The sequence below is a fragment of the Charadrius vociferus genome, unplaced genomic scaffold (genome assembly GCF_000708025.1).
Source record: "Charadrius vociferus isolate BGI_N301 unplaced genomic scaffold, ASM70802v2 scaffold38, whole genome shotgun sequence".
Classification (NCBI taxonomy): Eukaryota; Metazoa; Chordata; class Aves; order Charadriiformes; family Charadriidae; genus Charadrius; species Charadrius vociferus.
Window position 1 is genome coordinate 1,955,420 of NW_009650176.1, and position 11,138 is coordinate 1,966,557.

At 45.4% G+C, this 11,138-nt stretch overlaps 1 protein-coding gene across 1 annotated transcript in view; it reads right to left on the reverse strand.

Moving 5' to 3' along the window:
• Positions 1-11,138, reverse strand: part of MGMT (O-6-methylguanine-DNA methyltransferase) — a 191,640-nt gene that overhangs the window by 18,984 nt on the left and 161,518 nt on the right. Inside the window, exons 5-6 of the mRNA XM_009892745.1 lie at positions 9,792-9,802; positions 6,738-6,877 (exon numbers count right to left, since the gene is read on the reverse strand). Of these exons, the coding sequence (XP_009891047.1) occupies positions 6,738-6,877; positions 9,792-9,802 (151 nt within the window). The remainder of the gene's footprint in view (positions 1-6,737; positions 6,878-9,791; positions 9,803-11,138) is intronic.

Here is an 11,138-nt window from a genome sequence, read left to right on the forward strand (position 1 = left end):
AAAAAAACATCGTGAAGCATTAAAAGTGTAAAACCCGCCTATAAAATCCCATCTATAAAAAGCCCACGTATAAAATCTCCGCCAGAAGCAGCAGATTTTCCCGCCCCGCGCCAGCGCCCTCCCGCAGCCCGAAGCCCCGCACAGCCCGAACGCGCCGAGGGACGGCACGCAGGGACGGGACGGCTATTAACCATCACCCCGGGATGAGGAGAGGCCGTATTTTGGGGAAAAAAAAAAACCAGACCAGTGAGAAGAGCGCTTCCAGCAGCGAGCTTCCCGAGCCCCCGCTGCCACGGCGCATCCCCTCCTCCCGCTACAGCACCTCTACGAGCGCCGCTGAAAAACCCTATAGAAGAACAAGGCGCTATTTATTATTTAACAGCAAGTCAATCCAAAAAGGGTCGTGAATTTTTAAAACCTACAACAGGAGCGATTTAATTCACACCTAACCAATTTAAGAACTTTTTTTTTTTTTTTCTCGCCTCACGCCTCCGACTTCGTATCCTTTGTAGCCAAATGTCACAGATTCTGAAAAATCAATGCAAGAAGTTACATAATAGACCCATAATGTAGAGAAGTACATAAACGTGGTTTTTTTAATTTATTTATTTTTTATTACAGGTGATTATCATGGTTGAAGTACACACCATAAAAAACACAATACATCGTCTCTAATCACGCCGCGCGTGTTTCGGTAGCCGCAGAATAATTCCATTGCAACGATATAGCTGTGAAAACAAGAAGTGACTAAAAAGTGCGTTTTTTCACAAATTTGGATATTTTAAGTCAAAAAGTCGAATTTATTGATATATAGACACACAGACAAATTATGCACTTTACACTGACTTATTTTAATCCCACGTAATAGTTATTTCAGTAGAGTTCAAGCCGTGCTCCCACCTGAGCCTGGGGCACACAGACCTCAAAGTGGCCGGACAGCAACTGGCCAAACCTTTGGAAACTGGGTTTTTTTTTGGGGGGATTCTTTTGTTTTTGTTAGGTAATTTCAATTACCAATTTTCAATGGCTGAAGTTTCAAATCTCAGTCTCAGCCCACGGGCTATCACATTAAACGGGAATACACATAGGTGCCTACTGTTAATCAAGGTTTAATAAAAAATGCTTATAATAGCTGCTTTATTTGGAGTTGGCAATGCCACAAGTGAATTATGCATCCGTGACAACTCCAGCGAGTCCCAATAAAATCTTCACGCCGCACCACGCCATCCTGCGTCTGCTTTATGACTTCTTTAAAGAAGTTGGGTTTTTTGCAAGTATTTTTCTGGTTTGGGATTTCTCCGTCTTTACAATCCACCTGCACGAGTTCCTGCAGGCGGATTTTCCTGAGTGACAAAGCCGCAAAGAGCCATAATCACAGAATCATAGAATCATAGAATGGTTTAGGTTGGAAAGGACCTTGAAGATCATCCAGTTCCAACCCCCCTGCCATGGGGATATGCCTGCATGGGCATAATAATACATGGTAAAAAATCGCCCAAGTTAATTTGCAATTCTTTAAAAATATCTACAGCAAATCAGGATATTTTGATGGTAAGGTGAGAAATCTTGCTCTGGACAGGGGCCAAAACCTCTTTCTCCACCAGTTCCCTGCTGCCACTCCAATGATGCAAAGACACTCGAACTGGGCTGTGAGTTGGTGACTTCTCATGTTAAATTGTGGAAGAATCATCAAATCATGATGTTTTAGAATCAGAATGGTTTAGGTTGGAAGGGACCTTGAAGATCACCCAGTCCCACCCCCCTGCCCTGGGCAGGGCCACCTCCCCCCAGCCCAGGTTGCTCCAAGCCCCGTCCAACCTGGCCTTGAACACCTCCAGGGATGGGGCAGCCACAGCTTCTCGGGGCAATTGGTTCCAGTGTCTCACCACCCTCACAGTCAAGAATTTCTTCCTAATATCTAATTTAAATCTCCCCTCTTCCAGTTTGAAGCCATTCCCCCTTGTCCCATCAAAGAAGATGGAAGTTGTGCCCAAATGGGGGGGAAAAAAAGGACTTTATTTCCAGGAGGTGAGAGGTGGCAACGCCGCGCGGGGTCTTGGATGACCCCGGGTCGGTGCAGAACCTGTTCACAAACGCAGGGATGCGGGGCTGCGCGCTTGTCATCAAGCAAGAAGAGGAGAGTCTGCAGTAAATGCAGCTTTTTCCATGCCCGAAATAAAGAGTTTCATCCCGAGTTTGTCCCAACACACGCAAGTGCCCGTACGTCACCCTCCATAGCGCTGGCTGTACAAGAACATGCGGTACAAAGGCTGTATCGGCGCTGTGATTTAAAAATATTGAAGATTGCTTCGGTTTGGCTTAATTGCGGTGACAACTTTCAGACTACTAAAATAATTAAACCTGCTAAAATTTATTAGGGCCCTGAGGACGTTTTAGAGGGAGCGCTAGCCTAGTCTGGAGCTTTAATGCCTCGGCTACATTTAATGTAATTTTTATCAATAACCAAGCAGCTCATAATATTACAGCTCCGCCGAAATCTTCACGCTGTGAAATCTAATTCATCTAACAGGCGAATCCATCGCTTACACAGAGCCTACCTCGAACGCCGTAAAACTTCCAAACCCACAGATTTGTCTCCCAACAAAAACCGCACGGAGGGGCCCCTCGGATCAATGGCGGAGTCCCTCTGATTCGGGCACCGCCGGCTGAATATTTCCTCCAACTTTGCTTTTGTTCTTCTGGGTAGAGGCCCACAAGGAAAAGAGCTTGTTTTCACTCGCAGCCTCATCAATACCTAAATCCTGGTGAACAAGTGACACTGAGAAGCTGTAATCAATAGCTCCCTGTGCGTTTTTTCTTCTGGTCAAATGGTTCAGCGCTACTGACAGCCCTGACACTCAGAACATGATGCTAAATCTTTATCAACAGCCATCTGGGTGACTGGCAGAACAAGACTCGGGCGGTCATTAACGCTCGTGGCAATCTGTGAATAAACTAACTCCTCGCTAACGCGTTTGTTTAGGGAAAAAAAAAAAAAAAAAAAAGTGGGGAAAAAACCTCCCCGCACAAGGCATCGATCGCCTCTGAACTGCGTTTAGCGAATCCCGTCGGAGGCTGGAGAGGAGCGGTGCTCTGCTCGTTAAGAGTCATCAATTTGAGGCAAAGGGGATCCCCTCCCTGTCCCGTTACTGTGCTGAGGGGATGGAGACCTCCAGAAACCGCCCGACTCTCCAACCCGGCTCTGCCAGGCTGGAATGGGAACAGCTGAAATATCGAGTTGTAACACACAACCAGAAGCACAACCGGTTAAAGAACCACCTTCCAGTTGGCTCCTGTCCAGTGGCTCTTTCTCCCCCTCTTCCCCCGCAGCACCCGGGTCCCGGGCTATTGTCAGCCGCCGCAGGAATTAACACACAAGTAGTTTTAGGTCCCCGTGACGTTTCACATCCATACTTCAAAATCTTCTCATAAAGGCCCTTCCAATCTCCAATGGATAAAACATTTTGGCTGAATAATACCCCCGACTTCGGGGGGACGGATGGCAGCGCCCCGCCGGACGCTCAGCTGGGCTTTAGCCTCAACGGGAACGCAACCGGAGAGAAGAGAGAAAAAAACAATGTATGCGGCTACGACCGCCGTCACCAGAGCGCCGGAGACGTCTTATTTAAGGCACAGAACAGTCATTTAGGATGGCCTTGGACTAATCAGCCCAACATTCGCCATTTCCCATGAGTCTCTGTGATTTCTTTTTGATCCTCCTATAGTAGTCTAATGAGATTTTTAATTGAACTTTATGGGTTCCCTTTGAGGACCACAGACCTCGCAATCAATCTGAAGCGCAGTAAACTATTTGAAGTTTTTCTTGCGAAAGGTGAGCCATCCCCGCCATGTCCTTGGCATAAATTGAGGCAAAGATGTCGCATCTTTCAGCTGCTGCTGGCACCTATTCCACCTTCTCATAAAGTTGAAGGTCACCGTATGAATTATGTGAAGCGAGCAAACTACAAAGGGAAACCTGCGGAATGCGCACTACCCAAATTAAAGCCCGGCCCCTCATCTGTAGAAGGGAGAAATGTTCTGGTATGTTGCGGAAAAAGGTGAGATGCTGAATTTTAGCAACGCGTTTGAGTAACAAAGCAATGCCAGGCTTGGTTTTACTTCAAATGTTCATTTTTACTGTTATTACTGTCCTCATTAAATCACGTTTATGATGCAGTCATCATGTTTATAATTTAGTCCTTTAATCAAAGGAAGCATCTCAAGGTGCAAACATATTCTGATTTTGCTGCTCCCACACCAATCACTAATGGAAGTATTCCCTTTTATTTCGCATTCGCGACGAAAGCGGTCACTAGTTTCAGCTTCTCTCCTGCGAACAAAAATCACTAATCTTCTGCTTAACAAAACATCACATCACTGCTGCAATAATGTGGAAGCAATCGCTCCTCCAACCCCGTATTCGTACCCTAATGCTGGGGTTGGCGGTGGAGCAGTCCTTAACGCCACAGCTCTTCCCATCCCGCGCCCATACGTTAATGACGCCACCGTCCAGATGACGTGTTCCGCTTAATGAGCTGTTTAGTTAGATTCAAAGCCCAATATCCCATCTGATACACGGACTGCACGCATGTTTATACGCGCACGAGGTTCGTGGGTATCCTACAATTCTCCCCAGGTAGCAGAACTGTACCGTAGAAACTCACGTACCGTCTAATGGGTTTAAGCTTCTAAGCTCAGTAAAGAAGTACACCCTGATATTTTAAGCGTTTATCAGATTTTCCTGTGAAACAGTTCATATAAGCAGTATAAAGCTGCGTTTCGTCAATAGGCTCTATTGTACTTGACAATACAAACTATTTTAATATGATGGAATGCTTTCCAATATAATATGGTGTACATTAAGATAAGGCAATGCGATGCAAACCTACAGGAAACAGTTCTCAAAGAATAACAATACAGTGTTGTGCAAAAGGAGATGTAATTGCTATCGCCTAGAAATGTACCCGGCTTTGCCCTCAGGCTGCAGTGGAGCAGCAGCATCCAAAGTAGCGGTAACAGCAGGTTGTGGTGTGAAAATTCCTGCTTTTTCCCCTGTGAGGAAGGATGAAAATAGTTCTGAAAATACACAGCAAAGCTACTGCCATTTTTTTTTTTTTTCAAACGGGGTCCTATCTTATTATTGTTATTTGCCATCCCATACTACGGCTGCAGCGCGCTCTGTCCCCAGCAGAAAATTTTTAAGCACGTTATAGATAATAATGTATAGCTTTAGGGAAAAAGAGCTGGATTAATATCATACGGCCCCGATATTTCACAATGGAAAGCTGACGATAAAAAATAATCAGTGCTGTGATGACAGCCCTGCCCATTCCAAAACACATTTTTATCACTACACATCTCCTGTAGTTAATCTGCAATTTTCATGCATATTCCACGTGCGAACACACACACACCGAGTCCTTCCGTACTTCAATCACAGCACTTATTCACTGTGTTTCTTATATTTCCCATATACATCTTTACCCGGTCCTTCCGACCGAGGAGCCAAAAAATGCAGGTTGAGTATGCATAATATGCAGGTTGATTTTGTGAATGAGGTGAAATATAAAGATAATATGTGGCACTGCAAAAAAAAAAAAACACCCCTCACCTTTATGCATCTACACATGAAGCCACCGGCTCTTGTGAAAACAGATTTTCTAACCCACTTCGCAACTACACGTCGCAGTCTCATATGTACCTTATTAAAGAAACTACTGAGAGGACTGAATGTATAAACAACGCAGGAGGTCAAAGATTACGGCAGGTGTAACGCTGGAGAGAAGGAGCGGAATTCGGGTATGGACAAACACGTGTTGCTCAAGGCAAGTGGTAATGAGGGAAAACATGCTAAAGAATAGCCAAAAGGCTCCAGCGATATTAATAGAAATCAAAGTTGGGTTTTTTTTTTTGTTTTGTTTTTAAAGGCAAGTGGCAAGGGAAGGAAGGTGTGAGGGCGGCCGTAGCGGCGTTCCCTTCGCCAGCTCTTCTCTTTGCTTCCCACAGGGACCACACCAACCCCCCCAGCACCAGCCCCACGCCAACCCCTGTGGGTCACCCGCAGAAATACGCCTGGAAATCTACACCTGGGCTGCTACAGGGGAAAAGATAATTACTGGGAAGGCAGACAAAGAGGCCAATTATTAAAACAGACTGTTTTTCCAAAATCCACCGGCCCAACCTAGAGCGCTACGCCCTCAGTTCCTCCAATTTCGGGCAAGTCACCTACAGCCCATGGAGAAATGCCAGTTATGGCTGGTCTGGAGCACATGGGGAAAAAAACACTGATAATCAGGGATTTGATTCGAACGTGTGTCTACATGATTTAAAACCTCTCCCACTTTTCCGGAAACCCATCCGTGCCAGAGAGGATGGACTGCCGTTAACGCAACCAAGGCTACTCATACCCTGTCAAAGTGAGGTCGGTGTCGGGGGATGGAAGACTTCCCTCACCTAAGAATATTCAAGAAACTTTGTGAACAACGAAATGTGTAGAGGCTGACGAATGAAAAGCAGCGCAGTGTTTCTTTTTCAAATCTATCGCCGTAAATGGTAGGGAATAAATCACATTAAACTGGGTTGTGCATTATTGCTGATTAAAAACACTTACTGACCTTATTACTCATGGTAGACCAGTTTTCATAGCAGATAAATTTAATCTAATGACATTTAGCCCGCAAAGCTCTCTAAATCCACCATCTTCCATCAACTTTATTTAAAAGTTGACGTGAACTTACAGGATTGCTCCTCATCGCTCCTCCCACCGCTCTCGCCGCTCGGCTGTTGCCCGCGAGCTCCGCTAATTGCTTGTAGGAAACGGCCTCTCCGAACTTGACGTCTCTCAACAGGGTCCACAACACTTGTCCGGTGAACGAATCTGCCAAGAAGAGGAAGCGAGAGCTGTTCGTACGCCTGGCTGAAAAACCCGAGACGAACTATTCAAAAAGCCCAACATAAGGCAGAGCCTCACCAGCAGCTTTCTCATTTAAATTTATCAGCCCCCATGCACTGTCCTGTTATGGTATCCCGTATTACTACGTTTAAACACACGATTATTAGAAAGAGCGCTTGAAGTAACCGATCACTATAAAAAAAGGATTTAAGGCTTTGATTTCCCTATATTTTTAATTTGCTCCAAGTACAATTATCCTGTTAACTCATACAATGTGGTTTTTCCATTAAATTGGTGGAGTATAAATTAGCATAGAGTCAAATTAAAAAGGGAAGAAATAACCGGCTATACCTATTTCGCAAAGCCCTCGCATCTCCAGCTAATTTCCAACTTCAGCTGGGACGCGCGGCAGAAGAAGCCCTAGAGCCAGCGGACTCGGTATTATCCTGCCTGACTGCATTTTATCGTCCAGACCCCCAAGCTACCGCTCGGCACTGCAGCCCTTACGAAACGGTAAGGACTATATGTGACCTTGAATGTACGGCACATCCTTAATGATACAGGGTGCTGAGAAAAAAAAAAAGAGAGGAAAAAAAAAAAAAGAACGTATCTTCCATTATTTTAATTTTAATTCAACAGCAAATTGCCTCTAAGTGCTCCATTTGCTGAAATAATGAATAAGCAAATGCCCCAGGACCGGCTTGCTGCTGCATCTCAGGGTTCCACCTTCCCAGCCCAGGATTATTTCACAAAAGGAAAAACCCACTGCTGCCTTTGGATTTTAGTTGGGTTGAACGCCCAGTGCTCTTCCAAGGCCCTCGTAAACGCTTTGAAGATCTAACTAGTGAATAGCTTACTGAGAGGAGAGAGCTGGGGAATAAAAAAAAAAAAAAAAGGGAAAGAAAAAAGGAAAAAAAAAAACCAACAAAAAAAAAAAGAAGAGAGACCCCTTCCCCCCAGCCCAGAGCTTCAGTCTCCTGCTTTGGCAAAGAAACAAACTGATTAAAAACATTTTCTTTCTCTAGTTGTCAAAAAAGGCATTGATTACGCTACGTAGGAACATAGCGAAATGTGGTTTTGTTCTTAAAGGAAACCCATACACCATTATGTGTGTGTTAAATAATAAAAATCACTTCTTAACTGAAGGGAATGATAATCACTTCATTGAAAAAATCTGTTTAGTCTTTATTATAACATTAAGCAAATTAAACATCAGCATAATCCAGGTGATACGAGAAAAGGGTCATCAAAGAAATTAACTTTGTTGTTCATTAATTTACATGGATTAGTAGAGGGCAAAGAGATAGCAAATCTGCTCTAGTTTTTTATGATATAATTTCAAACTGTACACCATTTGTGGCAGTAGGGTGACTTTGGGGTTAATCAGACTGATTTGTCCTTTTAATTGCTTTCTATTCAAAGAAAATTCATTAGATAATGTTCTCTTCAAAATTCATGAATCAATTTAACTGAAGAAACCACATTAACAGCTTTGGGTTCATTAGCACAAGCAGTTGTGTTACTAGCTGATTGCTAGGAGGGTTTCCTTAGGCAAACAGATTTTGTTTACCGTGATTCCTTCAGAAAGGTTTATTTCGAATCAAGCCGCCGCTTATTATTTTTTTTAACCTCCTTTTTAAGCCGGCGAGATTAGCGTTAACCTCGCCTGCGCGGGGGTCTCGAGGAATCACCGCCTGATGTCATCTTCTACATCAACGGAACACAGTCACTGCACGTCGCCGGGGACCCAGTCCAAAAAATCCCCCCCTTTTTTTTCCCCTTTCCTCTGGTTTTTGGCAGGGGAGGCGGTGGGCTGGCACGCGCCGGGGCTGCGACTTTCCCAAACCTGTCGGAATAGGAGGGGGAGCGGATTCCCCCCCGGCAATGACCCCACCGCGCCAAGCGGTGCCCAAATTATTGAGCACCTTTGAACAGGCGAAGAGAGGGACAGAGATTATCCTCTTGTGACAAGCCGGGGCAGAGATTATCCTCTTTTCAGAGCCACCGCACGCTCTTCAGGGGAGAATATGTACTGTCTCTGCGCCCACATAAACCACTCAAAGTTATAGTTCAAAAGAATGAAATATTTAGCAATCATGCACATCATTTTATAAATGTATCTGAAAACTCGGTTTCATCCTGTAGGGAGCAAATGCATTAATTAGTTTAAGCAGCTCTAAGAGACAGTGCCAAATACTGTTATTAAACTGTCTGCAAGTGTGAGTGCCTGTAAGCACAACCTGCCCAAATTAGATGGCTGAACTTTCACCAATTTTCAGCACGTGCCAACATTTTATGCTGTTAAATATCATTATAAAGCGCTGTAAAAAACGCCTATAAAAATTAACACGGGCGGATTCTCTCGTTACACGACAACACTTCATACGGCCACGAGCTGAGGATGCCCACGTCATTCCAGAGCGGCGGATGCCAGCAGGGTAACGGCTCAACTCACCCACACCACTGGCACGGGAACAGCAGAGGTCTTCTCCTTCCTCTGCTCCCACCTCCACTCTGCACACTCCCTCCGGGTGCCCAGGCTCTTGCCAAGGAACACGCTCTACGGCCAACAACCAGTGTCGCTGGATGCTATTTCTCATTTAAGTCAGATTTTACATCCAAATACACACCTCACCAATTCCCACCGGGAGCTGGAGCTGCACCGTGAAGGCGGGGGTGGAGGTGGACTGAAGGATGGGGAAGGGAAAGAACTGTGACCGAGTTGGGTTTCCAGGTCTCCACAGCCCTGAGGACCTGCTCCCACCTCCAGCTGCGGTGTCCACACACCCAGGGACCACAAAGGTAATTGGGAGGGTTTCACAGAATCACAGCACAGGTTGGGTTGGAAGGGACCTTGAAGATCACCCAGTCCCACCCCCCCTGCCCTGGGCAGGGACACCCTGCCCTAGACTGGACTCGCAAATGGTATGGGAACGAGATAAACACTTGTCTAAATCTCTTTACTGTTTAATTATATTTTGCTCGTTAGGAGGCAGATGAAGGAATGCTTTCCTCTCCTTTTACAATGTCTTGAAGTCCCTGACCATTGGTACTCCATGGTAAAAACCACAATTACTCGCTGCTATTAAAGGATTACTGGGAATATAGATTAGACAGTACGGGGCTGCTGTATCCCCCAAAAGAGTCCAAACGTCTCACGGCAACACAAAGGATTGCTTAAAATCAGGGGTGCTGCAACCACTGAGAAAAGAATATCAGCTTTTACTGTTGCTGTCTTCATGCGTGATATTGATGTATTATTGAGACTGAATGTGCCAAACTGAAAATCATGAAGTTAAACTTTATCGCTATGATTGCTTAAATAGCTGAACCAAAGCAAAGACATTGGCCATTCTGAATGGCTGAGCTTTGTGGATGAAGATGCAAAAATAATCTAATTATTTGAGAGTCTCTATTACTGACTTCATATAAGCCATCACCAACTTTATAGCAAAAAAAAAAAAAAAAGTATTTCTAAAAATAAAAGTGGCAAAAGTGCCAACAAAATCATATTTCAACAGGTAAATAACGGAGGGATTAGACAAGCATTGACCTGAACTGCACCTCTAGTTAGTCCAAGACCTGCGAGAGCGCCTCTGTGCCGTTAGTTTGGACACACAGTTAAAACAAAAAATTCCTCAGCTAACAGCATGGCAATTCTATTTACAAGACAGTCTGAAAGGAAATCCCCCACCTCAAAAGCATCAGCCTAATTTTTTTTTTTTTTACATTTTTGTCAAAAACTTCCTTGCAGAACAAAATCCACTCCCTCATCCGATCTGCTGCTGAGCACAGACACACAACACTCTGTGCAGCTGTTTCTCCTCCCAACGATCACTGTCTCCGCTCACACCAGGAGACTGCTCTCGCTTCCCACTCGCTCTCTGCCCACCCTTGGCCCCAGCAGAGGTCTCTTCCCACCCTTCCAAACCAACCTCTGGAAGTGGTAACTGCCACAGTGATCCTTTCACAGAATCACCCAATCCCAGACTGGTGGGGTTTGGAAGGGCCCTCTGGAGCTCCCCCATCCCACCCCCCGCCAGAGCAGGGGCACCTCCAGCAGTGGCACAAGACGGCGTCCAGGCGGGTTTGGGATGGCTCCAGAGGGGGAGACTCCCCCACCTCTCTGGGCAGCCTGTGCCACTGCTCTGCCGCCCTCACAGCAGAGAAGGCCCTCCTCAGGTGGAGATGGAACTGCCCATGGTCACCTTTGTGCCCGTTCCCTCTTGTCCTGTCACTGGGCACC